Below are 20,126 nucleotides of genomic sequence, written 5' to 3'. Positions count from 1 at the left end.
GGTGTGTTGTGTGAGTTAGTTTCCGCCGCCGGGACAGAGGCGCCGGCCGGGCTGGGCCGGGCTCGGGGAAGCGCCGCACGGCCAGAGTTGTTTTGCCAGTTGCCGCGGGCGGTCGGCTTCCCGACCGAGGGGTGAGAGGCACCGGCGACAGCAGGACGAGCCCGCGGCCCGGGGAGCGGGGCATGCGGGACTGGGAATCCGGGCTCTGAGCCGCCGAGCCCCGCCAGGGAAGCGCCGGGGGGTCCCGACGGAGCCATGGATCCTGGGCAGCCTCAAACGCAGCAGCCGCCGCAGGCAGCGCAGCCCCCGGCCTCGCAGCAGCAGCAGCCGCCGCCGCCGCAGCCCCCTGGCCCGGTGACGGGGGCCCCGGCTGGCGCGGCGCAGCCCCCGGGTGCGGGGCCCCCTCCGGCGGGGCACCAGATCGTCCATGTGCGGGGCGACTCGGAGACCGACTTGGAGGCGCTGTTCAACGCAGTGATGAACCCCAAGGGCGCCAACGTGCCACACACGCTGCCCATGCGACTGCGGAAACTGCCCGACTCCTTCTTCAAGCCCCCCGAGCCCAAGGCCCACTCCCGCCAGGTGAGGGGGAGGGAAGGCAGGGGCCCGCGCCGCGGGCGGGCGGGGGGCGGCCCGGTCGGGCCGTGCTCCCCCTCCCCGCCGCCGAGCTCCTCCCGGGGGAGGCGTGTGGGGGAGGGGGCCGGGGCGGGAATCCACGGGGCCGAGCGGGCGGGGGGCGCCCGGCCGGGGCTGTCGGGGCGCTCTCTGCCGCCCCCACACCCCTTTATTTGTTCTTCCCCTGGGGCAGGGCCGCCTCCCGCGTCCCGAGACGCCGCTGGGGCCGGGGCCGCGGCGGGAGGGCGAGCGAGCGCTGGTCCCGTCCCGGTCTCCAGCGGGGCCTCGAACTCCACATCCGCTCCTTGGCTATCTCGGCCTCACCGGGAGGGCGACAGTGGGGGTGAGCCCCTAAAACTTGGGTGAAGACGCTTCGTTTTGAATGTCGCTTTGCGGTCCAATACCCTGCCCTCTGTGGAAGGGGTCGATGAAGTGGTGCCAAACCTACACCCCCTCGCCCCGTCAGACAGTAAATATGGATGTGACTTTTCCACCATTTCAGCACGGCGCTGGGTTGAGTAGGATTAACCCCCCCACATACACAGGCACGCACATCCGAAGTTAATTCCCGAGCCAGACGCCAGGTCCGACGGCGTCCAGGGTCCGCCGGGCGCAGCGCCGCATCCCGGGCAGCGGCGGCAGCCTGCGAGCGGGGCTCGGAGCCGTGGGGCCTCCCTGGGCCGGGCCGGGCCGGGCCGGGGGAGGGAGCGATGCGGGCAGGGCCGCGCAGGGAGCGGGGGAGGGATGCGGGGCAGGGCTGGGAAGGGGCGGGGCAGCGCCGGGGGAAAGGGGCGATGCGGGGGCAGGGCCGAGCAGGAACGGGGTGGGGAATGCGGGGCAGGGTCGGCGCTCGGCCTCCGGGAGCTTTTGGTGTTTGAGCAGAGGGACTTTTGTACCGAGACCTGAGTGCTGGTGTGAATACGAGGGGAAGCTACTGCTGTTAACCAACGTTTTGGAGGAGACCGTGCATATCTAGTCAAGTGTTATTAAGTAATGAACTTAGTTGCTAAGCTATAAAATTAGTTTTATTATTGGCTATTGTCACTTTATCTGTGTAGCCAGTACGGGTGAAACTCGCTGTGTACTGGTGCCGTGTTGTTAAGGGCCTGTCAACATTTCCATTATTAAACTTCTGTTTTGAACGATTTATAACTTGACTTCAGAAGCTCATTCCAGGCTGAACCTTGGCACGTACTCTCCCAGCCTAGGAGTTAATTCATTTTCCAAATACTCGAAAAAGCAGTCTGGCCTTCATATAGGAATACTGAAAAGAAAATTGGAAGGGGTGGAGCTGATCTGCTTCTGTAGTTTTGCTAGCTTCTGAGCTGCAGACGTTTAATAACATATTGAAATCCAGCAAGGAATAAGAGGTTTATGTATAGTGTTCTCCCAGCTTGTGCAAATCTCACTGCGGTTCCATTGTGTAGACATTGGGTAGACATTCATCTAACACTATGTCTTGTTAAATACAGTAACTGCAGTTAAATAGCTGTCGTGTTTGAAATGCACTAAAAGTGCATTTAGTGCATTGAAATGCGCTAAAAGTACAACTTTTGGTTGTACTTTTAGGCTTAGCTTTATATTCCGTGTCTGTAAAGCATATTTGGTTGGATCACTTTTCCTTGTACCACTCAGTGGTTCCTAAAACATTAAATTGAAATCCAGCTAAAGCAAGAGAGAATAATTTGCTTCATTGTGGATTTTTTTCATTTTTCCTTTCTGTTTAATTGTGCCACATTCAGCTTAAAGGAAAGGTCTCTCTTTTCTATAAATCTGTGATTCCCAGGAATTTAAATATTGCAAATCCACTCTTTTGTCTGGATGAAAGTGCAAACTGATTTGTTTCCAGTTGAACACATGGAACTTCATGTGTGGTTGCATACAGATGGAGCGAAGCAGAACTGTAAGAGTGTGTAAGTGGGGCCTCTTATGGTGTAATACCTTGTGTAGAGAGAGGGGTGTGACAGGGACTGATACATGCATCTCATTATAGGTGTCAGTGTTGTTCTGGTCTGTCTATGAAACCAGTTAATTGGTAAATACATTTTTTAAAGCAAATTTTACTTTAACCAGGTTTTCAGAGCTGCCTTTTCTATGTTGGATGTGTATTTAGTCCTGGCAAGGACTTTCTGTGTACTTATGAGTGGTGACTCCAGTGAATGGGTTTGTGAGTCATTTCTGGTTGACTGGTTCAACTGTTTGCTGAATCTTTGCTTTGGATAAAGCATGGACAGACTCTTTGTACCCTCAAAAGTTCTAGTTATTAGGAAATGTTATGTTCAGTCTTCTTGTTTAGGTTTTTTTAATGGTTGAATTAATGAGTCTTCCTCCATTGGAACTGGCTGCTGCCAGTTGGCATTTCACTATTGCTTTTCTCTTTGTGTGATCTTTTAAACCCCTACGGTCTGGGGGTGGTGTGGTGTGTGGTGTGTGCATCTACTTGAATCCCCACACCCCCACTTGCAAAGGAGAGTGGGAAATTAACTCCTCCAGCAGAAAGTGGGTGTGATGGTAGGGAGTGGGTGCAGTCCAGTCACAAACCACTCAGTGCACTGGACGAGATCTGCTGACTGCAGGCAGGTTTGTTCTTAACCCTGTGCTGAGGAGAAAGAACTTTAGTTTCAAAATAAAACTCAGGGCTCTCAACATGTACACTTAATATTTCTTGACTTGCACAGGGGTTTTTAACCAAACTACATGGAGGCTTGCTTGAACAGTTACAACTGGCAAACAAGCAGAACTTTAAAACAACCTGAGCTGTGAATCTCTCCTGAAATGTTCCTTTAAAGCGAAATGTCTTCTGACAGCTGCACTTCTACTGAAATATAGGAATCTTAATAAAAATAATTTCACTCCTGGCAGGCCAGCACTGATGCCGGGACAGCAGGAGCCCTGACCCCACAGCATGTCCGAGCTCATTCCTCTCCAGCATCACTGCAGCTGGGAGCTGTTTCTCCAGGGACACTTACACCCTCTGGAGTAGTGACTGGGCCTGGAGCTCCATCTTCTCAACACCTCCGCCAGTCTTCTTTTGAGATCCCTGATGATGTACCTTTGCCACCAGGCTGGGAGATGGCTAAGACACCATCTGGACAGAGATACTTTCTTAAGTAAGTAAAATTTCTTTTCAATTAGCTGTATCTCTGGCTCTTTTTTTTTTTTTTTTTTTTGTTGGGATATATACGTTTTTACCATCTTAGAATGTCAGTAAATTTCATTGTGTTTAGAATATGTATTTTTGTATTTTTAAAAACATGCTTGTGCTTTTAAGTAGGGGACCCTACCACTTCAGTATTTCTCACATATCAACTCTGCTGTTTCTGAAAACTGTATGGTACTCTATGCATATTTGTCCTATCTTAATCTTATCTAAAGAATGTTATCCATTATTTTGTGTACTAAAAAAATCAGTGAAATTAGCGTAGTCGTTCTTGAACAATGAGACTTTTGGATTTGCTGAATATTTTCAGAGTTGTCATGCAGGTCAAGATACATTTTACTTCATTTTAATAATACAGATGTAAAAATACAGTTAACTTTAGAGAGTATTGTAGTGACAGTATGTCAGGACTTCTAATATTTTGATTAAAGACAATTGTTTAAATACACAACCAAAATGTTTTTTGCCTACTCTCTCTTCCTGAGGTAATTAACATATCTGTTTGATTACTGTATTTGTGTTTGTAAATTAACTCATCTACATTCCTGGCAATGAAGAGGAAATTTCAGAATTTCTAACATTGTTTCATGTTCCTAGAGCTTTATCTTTTCCACACACTGGAATTAGTATCACCTTTTCCATAGGTGAAGACAGTTAGATGTGCCATCCATTTGACACCCAGTCCATCAGGAATGACTTTCTTTTATTCTGTGCAGTTTTTGAAAACAACAGGGACTTGTCCTTCATTCTGAAAATGTGCCCACCAAGACCATAACTTGCCCTCAAATACTTTGACTATACTTTGAAGTTTTATTTAACAGCAAGACTCTAAATAACCCATTGTATGTCATTTGCAGGGTGGCAAGAGGTAACACAGTGTTACTTATGGCAAACTTGTTTCAGCCAAGAAAAATGTATTTATTACTACCTTTCCATCTCAAACCCTGTGATTAATACCTGCATCTGATTGAAATAGTTGAGCTTGTAGCTTCAAAAATAATAACAAATATACATTGTCTGCAATGAAAATTGAACTTGCAGAACTTCTTAAAAATGTTTCTTGTTCGTGTAGCTGTGGTATTTCCATACAGAGAAATTAGCCTTTTCTTTTTCAACCAAAAAGAGGGCGCAGTAGTTGTCTGAAATTTTTTGAGCCTGGAGGTTCCCTTTTGAACACAGTCATTCTCTATTAGAAATGTGAAAATAAGCATTAGCTATACATCTTGAAGATGTGATATTTTCTTTGGTGAAGTTTAACAGATCAGTGTGCTCTAGAATATGAGCTCTTCAGCAGGCACAAGGAGGTTTTTTTGAACTGTGTAATTTATGCCATTTGAGAAGTGTAGCTCATTGAACCTTGAGAAAAGAACAGAATGAGTTTTGAAATGAAAAGCAAACTTTTGTTTTGTCTGTGTTAGTGAGAGCTCTTTATGAAGCATGAAAAATAGATATTTGATTTTAAAGTTTTACTGCCACAAGTGTTTGTTCTTGATAGCGCTGTCAATTTTACAGAAGATGAAAGAGTTTAAGAGACAAAAAAATGTCTTCCTGCTCTTCTAATGAATTTTTTTAATTGTGCTCGTTCAGGTGATTAGACTGAAAGATTTATTCTTGGAAAGCTTTTTCTGCAGTTTGATTATTACCACAAAAATCTTTCCTTTTTCTTTTGCAAGTTTTTTTGTCCTTTCTTGGTGTCCTGATATCCATTTCAAAGGGTCAGGTTTCAGCAAGAACAATAAAGAGCCTGAGACTGGAAAGTACACATAAGTCTGGCAAACTCATCTGCATGAGCAAGATCGTTTGTTCTCAAGCAGACATCCAAAGTAAATGATTGAAAGAGCTGCTAGCTGTGAAGGATGTGTCTTGAAGGGGAAAGGAGTGGAAACAAACCAGGTTGTTAGGAAAAAAAATAAAGGCTGTGCTTTTTGAACCTCTCCCTGCTGGGTCACATGCTGACCTCGGGAGATTTTAAACAGTGTAATGGGCTGTTTCCTTTTGGCTTTCCTTGGGTGATACTTTGGTATGGGAGAGTCTAATGAGGACAGCTCTGTTCACACTTGAAGAACATTTGTTCATAAAAGGTTGCTTAATACTATATGCAGGTAAGATCCACCAACTTCATTGGAGTTTTTTGAGATTTGTAAAAAGCATTTAAAGTACTAGCACAACGTTTGCTCTGTATGTATAGGAAGCCCAAAGAAATTTAAGACTAGTTTTGAGTAGCAAGTTTTATACTAAAGGTTTTTTTCAGCGATGAGTGGTAAGTTCTAGTTCACACCTACAAGCCTGGTAAAGCTCTCATCTTGCCTGGTTATACCTTAAACATTTGCTCAAAATGTGTGTACTAAGATTTCTGATTCTAAATCACCTTTAATGTGGTTCCTTCTACCATATGCAGATTTTTAGTGTCTCTTCAAGTATTCAGCTTTTTTTCTTCATTGGCTGCATCACTCCTTGTTTCCACTTGCTCCGTGAACAGTCTGGTAATCAGGCTCTAGAAACATCTTTGCAGAATAGGTAACAATATTAGATTCTTTCCAGATGTCAGTAAGCCCTATGGTTATAGTTATCATAATATGCTACAGTACAAAGACAGTAGTACAAAATTGAGTACCATACTTAATACACTCTGGAATTACAGTCACTTCCACTAATCAGTGGGTCAAGTACTGCAAACACAGTAATTTGTGCAAAGAAATGAAAATAATTTAGTATTTTCTCTCCCATATACACTATCTGTTTGTGTGTGTATTTATAGAGATAGATGCACAGAGTTGTTTGGCCAGATATTTTATATATACACCCCATGTAACCATGCACATTAAAAGAAGGTGAGGGCAGTACTGTATGGTTTGAACCAGAACTACTCTTGTAAATTAGACAATAATCTGGATAAATGGACCCCCTTATGTATGAATGCTCAACATATGATTTCCCAGAATTCCACTTATTAGCATTCATCTCACTGTTATGGGTAGTAATGCTGAGTTTCATTTTCCCTTAGTGATGATTTTGAGCAGTGGGTTAAGGCCTGCTAACTGTACAGCTGGTAAAACTATTTTTTGGTGATACTGCTCCTTCAGTGGAGCTCATAAGTTAAGACTTGCTGGTTAGTAAGTGGTCACATCTGAGTCATCTCTCACTGATGTAGCCCATTCTTAAACATACAGTAAAGAAGCCGAGCTTGGTTTGTGTGGTGATGTCAATTGCATTGCTTTTTAACCACTTCCTGTTAGCCAGCTGCTGCTTGACATTTCGGTGAACTGTGCAGAAAGATAGGGAATCGCTCTCGAGGCAAAAGATAATGTGCAATGGGAATAGCAGACAGCAGCTTGCAGAAAGAATAAACAAATTTTGCTCAGTTTTAGAATTACTCTTGGATCATTTTAAATTAGAGTTATGCTCTTAATTCTTACAGAGCTTGTGTAATACTTCTTCTGTTGTTGTAGTGTGAGGAAAAGTTAACTGATTGTCCAGCAAACAAGTCTCGTAATTATTTTTCCTACAGGAAGTAGTTCTTGCAAGCAGTTTATCAACAACTTCCTATTTTTTCTGTGAAGTGTTGAATGACTTCCTGAAGGAGGCCAAGGTGGTTTTCATTAGTATTTGTGGGTGTGTTTGAGGTGTTTATCCATCTGGCAGAAAAAAAGATTACTGTTACACATTTCTCATGTGCTCCATATGGAGGTATGGTTTTGGGTGTTACAAAACCAACTAGTGTTAAGACAACAAGGAAGTTTGTTGCTACGATTTTTGGTTTTGTCTTTTTTAAATTTCCTTGTGCCACACATAAAAAATATCCAGTGATGATGTTAAATTTCTCTTGCATCCTGTTTTTACCCCTGACTGGTACTACCCACTATGCCAATATCCTCTGCTCCCCTTGGTCTTCCCACCCCACCAAAGTAATCCTAGTTTTCAAGGACAAAAGGTGTTCATTGGAAAAGTGGCAGCCACAGCTGCATATTTTATTGAATACCTTAATTTAGTGAAGTGCGTATTCAGAGTCATCAATATGATTTATGCTTGTAGTTCTATAGTTCAAGCAAGCTGGTCAGTAAAATAGCAACATTGTTGGAAGCCAAAACTGTAGCCACTGCTTTTGATGGGCTTCACTGCTTTTGAAGATCTTTGGTTGCTAAATTCTATTTGTAATATGTCAAGTCAGTTGCATTTTTATATTGATGATTTGACTGTTAAAGAGAATACTCAAAAGATCAACGATCTCCCTAGATCCACGAAAAAATGGTACTGGGGGCACTGTCAGTTTCAGAACATTTCGACACAGTGAAATTAGTGTCACAAGTATCATTAGTATCAAGGAAAAACATTAGTTAAAACACTTTCAAAGGAAAGCTTGCTGTGGTATGTTTTTGCCAATTTAAGGGAAGGCAGTCACAGTACTACCACGTGTGTATTCTTCCTTCTGCCTCTTACTTTGAAGAGTCCTATGAAAGAAAATGAGACCATTTTTTTCAAATTCGCAGTTCTACTGAACATTTCAATACCTTTGAAAGGGCTGAGGAAGAATAAGGGCAAATGTGCCTCATTTGTGTTAGCACTGAGACTGGGCATCAGTGAAAGCAGTGGCACACATTTCCTTCTGTTTGGTGAAACAACATTATCCATGCATTCAGTAGTACCCTGCTGTACCATGGTGATTTTATTAGACTGTTCCAAAAAGCACTTGAAATATGATTTCAGGTAAACTAAAAACATATCTCATGGTTTTCATAAATAGGGTATTTTTAATTTATAAGCATATTGACATTTATTATCTTCAGAAGAACATAGAACTGGGCAAAATACAGCATCTGTGGCACCTGGTTGGAAGTTAATAATTAAATCCTTTCTTAAGATTTCTTTTTAATTAGTTGTTGATCTGAACCTTTCTTCTTCCCAGGACTTTTTGTCTTTCACATATCTCTCATAAAAATAGTCTCTGTGCGTTGTAGTATGTGATTTTGGGATTATGTGCTTTAGGTATCTTGTACTGCTTTGTAGCACTGCTTTCCTGTCTCCTGAATCAAATTTGAAATCAGTTTTATGTTACTGTTTATCTGAAAATTTTTTTATTGTGGTGAAAGCTGTAATTGTGACTAAGTCTTAACCAGTCTTTTATAATTAAAGTACTAAAGTATCTCTGATTAGTAATAAGAAGAGTATTTGAATACAGGTTTAATCAGAATTTCATATTTACAGAAAGATACTTCTGCAGTTCTACATATTAAATATTTCTTCTGGTTAAATTTGAGTTAGAATTGTAGCATTAAGCTCTATGAGTATAATTGCACTGCTGTGGAACTACTTCTGTTTTCTGAGGTCTTGACTTCTAAAGACAAACAAGAATTTGATATAAAACAAGATGAGTGTCTTCTGGATTCTTATCCTTTTGCCTTTTTTTTCCTGTATGCAGAAGATGGCAAAGAATTACAGTAGTGGGGTTTTTAGTAGTCATCTGGCTTGTAGCACAAGGTAGTCTTAACCCTTCAGTTACACGATGGAAATTGCTGCTTGATAGAAAGCAGTAAAATAATAAAAGCATCTTAATTTGAAAATTCCCATGAGGTAAGACTGAGCACTACCACATCATATTTTTGCAAGAAGCTTCCAATGTGTAAATGCTGTTGAACTGATCGGTGACATGTTTGGGTAAAATCATACCAACTTTTAAAAGATTCATCTCTTAATCTCTTATCTTTCTCCTTCTGGAAATGAAAAAATAACAGTAGCTTTAAAATTCAAGACGTAAAGCCACCATTTATACTTTGCTCAGTTTCCCCCTGCAATTGTGACACAACAGCTGCAAATTTTTAAAAGCTGACACAGCAAGCAAATTGGATTTTTCATTCTGTCTGGTTTTAGATTAAGCCCTCAGAGAAAGTAACTTATTAGCACTGAGAGTGCTGAAATATTTAACGTCAGGACCTAAATTAAGTCACGTGTAAAAGTAAAGCAGAGTTCTTGTTGCTCTCAAAGATACATTTTCCCATATGGAATGTAAGCACTGGATGCAGGCGCTTAAGCGGGTGATGCCCAGGACAGCAGGAGGTGTTGCTCAGGGCTGAGGTACAAGATTAACTGTTAAAACTAGTCTTAGTTACAGGCAATCTTCATTAAGACTAGACACCTCTGCTCTGCAACCAACCAAAGAAAAGAAAAGCAAAAATGTGGTAAACAGCAACAGAGATCTGTCATCCAAAACCTAGGGATGTTCGTTGTCTTTTTATATGTGGCCAGAGCACTGCATGTGTTTATCTTCATAGCTGGAAACAAATGCAGATGATGCAATTAAATTTAGTTTAACCTTTTAAAACTGATAGCTGCTCAGTTCTCATATTAATTTGTGTCCTTGTGTTTTTATGCATTCCAACATACTTGCATTTATTGTTTGTACACTTCTCATATACTTATGCAGTAAAACTCAATAATGGTGGGTGGAACTTGCTGTCTTTTGCTATTTGAGTAAATATTCCTTTTTTAAGGTGTGTTTTTTTTCTTTTTATTTTTCCCTCTCCCCATGACAACAAGCTGTGATTATGTAAATGCTGTTATTTACCTGACTCAGTTTCTCATGTAAATTATAAAGAAAATTTCACTTGCTTGAATGCAAGAAATTTATGGTAGATTTCTGTGAGTAGCAGTCCTCTGGTAGGTGCCTGTAGTTGGCCTCAGAGAATGGCAGAATTGTGTCTAGGGGGAATTTAACAGCATGGGGGGGTTAGCATGATGTGAAAAAATTCTTGGAGGAATGTTGTATTGGAATGTTAATAGATAGATGCCAGGTACTGGCTGGACACTGTCCCCCAAACAGTTTGCTGAACCTGATTTTGATGTCAGGCTCTTTCGGGAAATTTACCAGATGAACTGTATTTTTTGTTAAGCATTTGAATGGGCATTTACAGCATGGGGGAAATTTGGTTTTAATATGAAAACAGTACCTCATAGTTGCTTTTTGCAAAATAAAACTGAGTTTTATTTGGAGAACTAAAGTTTTTGTAAGGCGTGACTAAGCTGTGTCGCTGTTTCATGGCCTCCTGAAGTGCTTCTTGGAGTCTGTTTTCTGGGATTCACTCTGTTGCTGTTTTATTTGGCTTTTAGCTAAGTTACTTCAGGCAGTGTTTCAGGCAAGTATTCTAAATTACTGGTTAAGTCAAAGTAATAATACAAAGCTGCCTTGTAAAGTAAGACTTTTACCAGTGTGCTGCCTGTCGGTCATGTCAGTTGCTAAGGAGACGAAGCTGTCTTGAAAACAGTCTTGGACTTTGCTTTAATTTTGCTAACGAGGCTTTGCTGCGTCACAGTGAAAGACCAGATCTCTTTTGTTGAGTCTCTGACATGCTGTTTGGTAACTTAGATCAGTGTTAGGGGTTCAGTGTAGTTACTGATTATTACACCGAGGTTGTGAAGCCAGGTTTTTTAATGCTGAATTGTTTTATAGGAAAGTCAAGTAAAAATCATTAACTATTGCTAGTTTATCTCCAGTGAGTTCTGATTTGTTGAGAGCTTTGTTGGAATTCTGTCTGCACTACACAGATTTGTTTTAAACTGTGTTACAACTTCAAGGTTGCCTTACCTTTCTGATTCCCTTGTTGCAAGTTAACTTTTTTGTTTTTACTGGATATGTTATCAAGTTAGACATCTATGGTTGAATAAAGCATCTGAAAGGAGAGAATCATGGGTTTGAAGGCAAAATTGAATTCTTTGATTAAAGAAATAAATGCAATTCACAGGTATATTTTCTTTTTGGATCTTACTTCTCAGTTATTTTTTCTAATTCGTTGTACTTACTTGAAAAGCTTGGTTGCCAAGTCCTCTGCAATTACTGTGATTGCAGCATTTCATGTAGTCTCTTTAGAATGGTGAAAAATACAGTAAAAGAGAAGTTTCTTCCTGTGTTGCTGTTGGTGTAGTTGATATGATTAATAGACCTAAATGTCCAATGAACAAATAATTCAGTAGTGATTTTTATTTACAAAATTTTTATCACTCTCAGAGCAGCCAACTTTGCATGAGTCAAGGATATGAAATATATATCCTTAAAAAGGTATCATCTGATGTATTAAAGGCTGTGACAAAGTTGCTTTGAAGTGTCTTCTATGTCATCTTTAGAGACTGTTTTTTATAAATATAAGAAAAACATATTTGCAGAAAAAAGTAATACTGTGCTGTAACTGGATTTTAGGTGTCCATTGACTTCAGTGATGGTTTTTGGGTCATGATGAATTGTACTCTTTTAACAGTGAAATATTTTAAATATTTCCAGTTTTCAATGAAAACAGTTAATAGCAGATTCTGTGGTTACATGGATTTGTACACAAGTACCTGACTAAGCTAAAATTGCTTGTGTCCTAGTTTATGTGTGGATAGATTTTTGAGAGCTTTTTGTTATGCTGCTTTTGACAGAATTATGTTATCATCAGCATGCACCTGTGCTTTATTTTTATACCTTTGGCCTCTAAACACATGCACACTTAATTTCTGACCATGTATATCACTTACTTTTGGCCAGTGAGTATAACATTTGAACTGAAGTAAGCATTCTCTTTCATAACTGGTATTTCATGTTTTCACTTTTTATGAGATTTTAATTCTAAAACTAAGCAGACCTAAGATTTTGGGACCAAATAATTAGTAAGTAACAGAGGGCAGGAACTTCCAGATTTGTAGCATTAGAACTGTTAATCATTATGATTGTGAGGGTTTGGCTTTGTCTTTATTTTTCCTGTAATGACTAATAACAGGAAAGAGATCTATTGGATTTTTAGCAATATCCTGGTAATTTAGACATTGGTTAGGCATAAGGAAGAGAAAATGTGAAACAGACTTTAGCATAAACAGTTAGTTAAGAATTAACATTTTAGCATCCTTGTTAACAAGGTCAAAGGAAGTCTTAATTGCATGCTTTTAAAAATTGTTTGCAATTCAAAGTTGTCCCCATTTTTTATTACGCTGTCAGACGGGTCCTGACATGATCAGCTTTGTGTTACGCGAATTTGTTGAGGAAGTTGGAGAGTTCATTGTTTTCTTAGTGAATTAAATTTCAGTTTTATGTGGTAATATATCCAGGAAAAAAGAATCAGTCAATCAGCCTCATCCTTGTGGTACCCATTTTCCAACTTTCCATTTTAGTGTTGTGTTGGAGTAGGGAGCAGGGAAGCAGAAGGGGGATGCTTTTGTTTTCTTCTGGTGCAACTATTTGTGTAGCTTTTGCTGACAGCTACAGTTGGAATCCTGTGTATACTGTGATGGTGAGCAACTCAGAGATTGTGGATGAACTGTAACTGATTCCTTTGCTCTGCAGTCTTGTTGGAGTAGAAGTGTAGGCTCCTGTCTGTGGCAAACTTGACCTTTTTAAAATGGCCTCAAAATGCTTGCTCTCTGAAACCTAAGGGGGATTTTAAGTGGTTTCCAAGCTAAGGTAACAAGTAACTTACCAAATAATTGAGGTAGTGGCAATAAAGTGAAAATTTCTGGTTTTTGTCATGGATAGAATTTATATAAATCAGTTTATGGGAAGGAGTCTTTTATATTCGCAAGAAACAGTTCAGTTCTTGTTTTGTGCATTCGTGTTTGTATGGAATTTATTTGAAATACAGCAGATTCTGGTGTTGATGCTTTTTACTTTGCCATAATTTGGATGCAGGATCTTTGCATAATTTTCCTATAACTTTGTAAAATTCTTTATGTGAAAGATAAAGGTGAAGGTATAAGTAGACCTACAGTTTTGCTCATGCATGGTGCTTTTTCTTCTCAACTAGCTTATATGACTTCTTTCTGATTTCTCCTGATAAATATATTTAATCATTATAGCCCTTACCTGCAGCTGGGACGTGAACTTATGAGACCTTAGAATATTTTACTGAAGTATATAAAAACTGAGTGCTACCATTCAGTTACGTGCCCACTGTTGATTAAAACTTACCAGCCTCAACTACTGTATGCAGGTATTTATGCACGTACTGTCTCTCTTCATCTAGTCAAACTGCAAAATACACTTTTGATAAGAGGTGTTCTTCTCTTGTATAGGATGCAGTTCAGTTCTTGACTGCCAGCTAAAAATCTTGTCTGTTCTTCAAGCTGCAGAAGAGTAAAGAAGATGCAAATTGTAAGCAAACACCAAAGAGTTGTATTAAATTAATATATACAGCCTGCAGTGCAGTAGCAGCTGGTGCTGTCACACTGTACTTTATACCACAGTCCTTTCATTTGCACTTCATTAAGACTAGTAGGTTTTCATTTAGGTTAGTATAAATCTTGCATACCATTTGAGGCATATTTTTGCTGAAGAAGAAAACATTTATTTGTCAAATCTATTAGGCTCTTTAGCTTGTGTTGATGCCCAGCATTTTAGATTAGGTGAATCTTACAGCAAGGCTGCAATGCAGAATCAGATGATAGTGTTGTGTTGTTTATAATAGAGGTATCTTTCTGAGTAACACATCTAAACTATACTTAAAATTATCAGGTGAAGGAAAAAAATCAGAAGATGATACGTGATAGAAGTGGAGATAAAAACTAGCAGTACTGGCAGTAGGGATGCAGTAGAAGTAGCTATGTTGTTCTCCCTAAGTCTCTTCTTGATGTTCTTGAGGTGTTTGAGATGTTCAAGATGTTCAGTTTTAAAACTTAGTGACTGCTGGGCCCTTCTGACATTGCTTTTGTAAGAGAACTTGTTAACAGCATCACTTGAAACCTCCCTCATTTATACAAACCGAGTCCAGGTGCCTGTCCAGGTAACTGTCCTGTTGCTAGTAGTGGTCAGGAGCAAATTCCTTGCAAAGACTAAGCAGGACAAGCATATCTCTTTGCTCTTCTAGCAAATACTCTTCTCTGAGAACTCTGCTGGCTTCCAACGGTCCTCCAAGACTTGTGTTGTCTGTGCCTGAAGCCCCCTTTAGCACTGGCTGCTTGCTTTGGCAGGGAGTCTGTCTCACTGGTTGTCTGTCCACTGCTTGAAGAAACACCTTCCATCTCTACTAAGCTTGGCCCCCATTAGTTGCATTCAGTGGTGCTCAGTTCTTACTTTAAATGTGACAATGAACAGTTGGTACATATTTCTAGTTCTATTCAAGATTGCTGTCTTTTTCTCTGGAAACTACTTCTTTTGAAATTTGAAGATCTGCGGGATCTTCCTGGAATAGAAGCATTTTTTCAGTTAACCCTGCCATCCTTTTTTTTTCATATCCTGAACTCATGCACTTTCTAGTTTGTTATTTTTCAAGTGAAGGGTTAGGGATGTTTTCCAGCATTCACCATTCTGAGCCTTCCATCTAAAAAGTACCCATTTGTCCTTTTACTCTATATACTTGTCTTTTCTCCCCAGTTCTTTGCAGTTAGCAGTTGACCAAAAGTAAATTTGTATCATTGGGGAACTATGGTGCTGCAGCTGCTTTCTTTTGGCTGGATTCTGGTGTATAGGCCCCTGTGGAAGTTAGCAAGAGTCCCATCTCTGGTGCAAGAGCTGCTGATTCCTCCTTCCTTGTGCTGTGTGCTTGCTTTATAGTTTCTTACTGGTATGTTTCTTCGTGTCATATCAGGACCTATCTGCGTCCAGTGCCTTTTGTTTGTTTTAATAAAAACCAACAATACTTGCTGTTCCTAATTAGATTGTGTAGTCATTCGTTTCTGAAGCTGTGATTACTTGTGAAGCCCACTGTGATTGCTGTGTCTGCAGAAGGGGAGCCGTCTGTATAAACGCTGGGATGCAAATACTTCCATTGGTGCATTCACCTCGAAAGAGAAAGGTCATCTGCACTTGTGTCTGGCTGGTATTTGGGAGCTGCTTCCTCCAAATGGAACTATGCTGGTCTGATAAAATGATGTGTATGTGCTTTAAAATACCCAAGCAAGATCCATTTCTAGAACAAAATACTTTGTGGATGATGGGACACATGTACTAAATGATCTACTAGATTTACTGAACCTACTCAGTGTATGTAGGTCTTGAATTGAATGGAAATGTGATTAAAGAAGTGAGTAGTGGCAGTGTATTTGGAAGATGGCTTATGTTTCTTCATATACTCAATTTCAGTGATGCTGAACAATGTCAGTGTCAACCATGCTTTGAAACTGTCATTTGATATTCTACTAAATTTTCTGCAAATACCATGCTTTACTTCCTAGTATCGGAATGCCAGATGCTTATACCATATTTTGCTCTGTGATACAGTATGTGCTATGCAGTATGTCTGCACGGCACAACAGTTCAGTAACCAAAAGAGAAGTATTTGGCTCTTCAGAATTGTGATTTCTTTAAGATTGTCAACCATCTGTAACTGATTTTGTGATTCGAATATGTTGTTTCAAATGTAGCAATTAGTAAATAAATAATAAGAGACAGTTGTTTGAGTCTGAAAAACACCTGAGTAATTAGCTCAGGGGAAGCTTTCTTCTCACAGCAGTAAAGGTTGATTTATTCTGCATGGACAGCTCAGCACTGTTTGGCTCTTAAGTTGACTGGAAGTACAAAGAATCATGAATCAACAAATAATCTAGACATAGTTTGGGTTTTTTCTCTGTTTTCCTCCTGAAGTTCACAACCATAGCCATTAGTGTCATTAGTATTATCTATCTAACCTATTACTTAGTGAAGGTTGGTCATCCCTCCAACCATTCTGCTGAAAGCACACAAATGTTGCTAAAGCTTAATCAGGTCAGAAGTGACCTGTTGAGCCAAGTCTGGAAAACATCCAAGGCTGGAGATACCACATCCTCCCTTCCTCCTATTAAAATGATCCTCCATAAGATGTTTTTTCTGCAGAACAGCAAAATATCTAATGTAGCTCCTGATGGACACAGTGATTTTGTAAAGGGGCTGAAGTTTCTCTATTACCCAAAATAAAGTTTATTCTTTTGATGGAATTATCTTATGATTAAAAAAAGAAGCAATTAAGGACGTTGCCATACTGGGTTTGCATAGCAGGCTTTTGATAGTGGGGGGGGCTATAGGGATGATTTCTTTGAGAAGTTACTAGAAGCTTCCTCCATGTCTCACAGGGCCACTGCCATCTGGCTCTAAGAAGCTGGCAAAGGCCAAGGCCATCAGTGACAGAGGTAGTTCTTCTGGAATAATGTATTTAAGAAGAAGGGAAAAATACTGCTGCAGAACAGCAATAGCTGAAGAGAGGAGTGAGAGTATGTGAGAGGAACAGCCCTGTATACACTAAGGTCAGTGCAGAAGGAGGGGCAGGGGGTGCTCCAGCCTCTGGAGGCAAGATTCCCCTGCAGCTCCTGCTGCAGCCCATGGTGAGGCAGCTGTGCTCCTGCAGCCCCTGGAGTCCACGGGGATGCAGAGATTCACCTGCATCCCCTGCAGGACCACATGCCAGACCAAGAGGATGCCTGAAGGAGGCTGTGACCCCGTGGGAAGCTGTAACAGGCTTTTGGCAGCACCTGTGGCAGCATGGAGAAAGAAGCCTATACTGGAGCAGGTTTGCTGGCAGGACTTGTGAGCCCATGGGGCATCCACACTGGAGCAGCCTGTTCCTGAAGGGAGCCCCATGCTGTGGGGAGGACCCAGACAGGAGCAGTCTGCAGCCTAGGGGTAGATCTCATGTTGGAGCTGTTAGTGAAGGGCTGCATCCCATGGGAGAGACCCCACACTAGAGCAGGGGCCCTTCCCCTGAGTAGACAGTGTGTGATGGACTGACGGCAGCTCCCATTCCCTGCCCCCTGCACTGATGTCAGGGAGAAAGTAAAGAAATCAGAAGTCAAACTGAGCTCAGGGAGAAGGAGGTGTGGGGTAAAGGCGACTTTTAGATTTTGTTTTTATTTCTCATTATCCCACTCTGGTTTGAGTGGCAATAAATTAAACTTGTTTCCCTGCATCAGGTTTTGTGTGTGACTGTAACTGGTGAGTGATCTCTCCCTGTCCTTACCTCAGCCCACGAGCCTTTTGTTATATTTTCTCTCCAGCTGAGGAGAGGAGAGATAGCACAGCTTTGGTGGGCACTTGGTGACCCACCAGGGTCAGCCTACTACATTTTTGCGGTCTGTTTCATTTACTTAAGTTAGTCCTGTGTTGTGATATTCCACGACCTTCTTACATTGAGTAAGTTCTCCAAATGTCTGTGCTGTACTCTACAGTGTGGTATGTAGTCAGTAATTCATCCAGGGATCTGCCTTACTGGAATACCTGGTTAACATACATCAGTTTTCTTGGTTGTTGCTTACAGTTTGTGATCATATTTATGCAATTTCTTTTAAATTTCATGAAGCTCTGACAGGTGACTGGATGTGTAATACAGTAATTACATTTCAGTCAGTATATGACAAGGTTTCTTAAATGTATATGGTGAGTGCTAAGTCATAATAGCAGGGAATCCTATTCAAAATAGAAGAAATTGCTCCTTGTCTATGAAATCATCCTGTATATTTGTACTCTTGGTGTACTATAATTATGGGTTTCTGAGTAAGCTAGAACTGAGAAGAGGAAACTAGACAGAACAGAGAGAAGCTTATTTCCATTGGGAAAACATGTCTTATAATGTAGTTTGATTTTGGAAAGGAGTCTTAAGAGCTGACTTCTCATCTGATTCCAGAGTGTGGCTGTAATGTGAGCTCATCACACTGGTACATAGGGATGGTGTTTTGTCAGCAGTGGTACTCCCCAGTTCTTGGTGCTACAGTCAGTCTTAATTTTTCCCTTTCGGTTGTTGAACTTGTCATGGCAGATGGAATGTGAGTAAGGAAGACAGCAGAGCCTAATGAGGTTAAGGATGTTAGAAGAGGTGGAGTTTGAAGAGTGAAAGCAAGCTTTGTTTACAGATTTTGTTTGAAACAGTCTTTCTGGGTTTTGTAGCTGAAGCTATGCATAGTTGTTGTGGAGTTATGTTATAAGCCATATATCAGCTTTTTCTGTGATTATATGTTTTCAGCTAAACTCATTCTCTTATCCAGGTCATGGTGTGGCTGCTCAGAGGAGGAAGTGAGGTAGATGCTTCCCAAGAGTTAATTAAGCAAATCAGTGATGGAACTAAAGATAGATGCATGTGGCATCATTCCATCTGACATCAGAATCTAGCTGTACTTTTTTGTCAAAACAAGCATCTATTCCGTGAAGTATTTTGTTTATGCTTGGGATGTACTGAATGGGATTGGGGTTTAGAGGAGTTTCTTGGTTGTGTGGTAGGTTATGGATTTTAGTTTTCAGTTTTTTGGGGGAAGTGTGGATTAGTTTTTTGTTGTATAGTTTGCTTATTTTTTACATTTACTGTCAATACTAGTCTCTGCAATTCAAAATAACATTTCCTGTGGACAAATTAGTGAATTCTATATTGCCTTGCTCTGGGCTGCTTTAGTGGGCATTTGGTCCTTTTGTTTTGTCTGCAGTAAAAATATCTTAGGTTCAACTGATGCTGTTTTTACTCTTTTACCCTATGATGCAATCAAACAATATTTTAATGAACTTCCCGGTGGGTGAACATAAACATATATGTACAGGAGAAATAACATAAAATTTTAAGGCTTTATTGAAATGTTACTTGTAAATTTTTGACTAAAGCTTCTAAGCAGTTTTCTTCTGATACTCTTCTTCATAGTAAGTTCACTGTGGATATTAAACACAGTCATTGCAAGAATAATTGAGTAATAAGACATAATGTTTATTCTTGTCTGTCTTGAATCTATATTCTGTTAGGAACCTCCAGAAAAGGGGCCCTTTAGGTTTTTCTGTTAATCTTTATGCACATAATTTCAGCTATGGTGATGCTCAAAAAATATAACAATCGTAAATCTAAAATCCAGAAAGTTGATTGACTACAATCCTCAAGAAGTGAGTTTAAAAAGTGTACAAAATTTCACTTTTTAAATTGTATTTTGAGATATTTGGTTCAAAAACCATGAAAAACCCCCAATCCCCCTTGTGTACACTCCTGTAGGTATGTGATCATAATCTTCTGTTTGTGGAATTTGCACTCTTGTTCTGTTTATAGAATCACAGGTCTCACTGAATGGAGTAGCCTGAAACAGGATGTAAGACTGTGTACTTTGGTGCCTGACTGAAAATGTTAGTCTTCTGGTCCAGTATGTGGTATATCAGTGGGGGACGAAGGAAACAGTATAGATAAATTTGTATAATTGTTTAGTTTCGATGGGGGTTTTAGGGGTCATTCTTGGTGGTTTTGGTTTTTTTTTAGTAAATAAACCCATGCATTAATATTTAGCTTAATATGAACTTGGCAAACAGCAAAAAATAATGGGGAGAAGGAGTTTTTAGCAATCATGTTTGGCTTGTAAACTTCAAGGTTTATTGCAGCCATCTGTGTAGAGTTACCACCTTTCTTCGCTGAAACTGGACTAGGGTGGCACAATCTCATCAATACACATCTTAGTTACTTAGGGCTGGCAA

At 40.6% G+C, this 20,126-nt stretch overlaps 1 protein-coding gene across 3 annotated transcripts in view; it reads left to right on the top strand.

Annotated features, from left to right (window-relative positions):
• Nucleotides 1-255: 255 nt before the first annotated feature.
• The window catches only part of YAP1 (Yes1 associated transcriptional regulator), an 88,144-nt gene continuing 68,273 nt past the window's right edge, over nucleotides 256-20,126 (top strand). For all 3 annotated transcript variants that reach the window (XM_058018585.1, XM_058018582.1, XM_058018583.1), the window contains exons 1-2: nucleotides 256-582; nucleotides 3,478-3,725. In XM_058018585.1, the coding sequence (XP_057874568.1) occupies nucleotides 256-582; nucleotides 3,478-3,725 (575 nt within the window). The remainder of the gene's footprint in view (nucleotides 583-3,477; nucleotides 3,726-20,126) is intronic.

This window comes from Melospiza georgiana, chromosome 2 (genome assembly GCF_028018845.1).
Source record: "Melospiza georgiana isolate bMelGeo1 chromosome 2, bMelGeo1.pri, whole genome shotgun sequence".
Lineage (NCBI taxonomy): Eukaryota > Metazoa > Chordata > Aves > Passeriformes > Passerellidae > Melospiza > Melospiza georgiana.
This window is presented reverse-complemented; position numbering and strand designations above follow the sequence as displayed.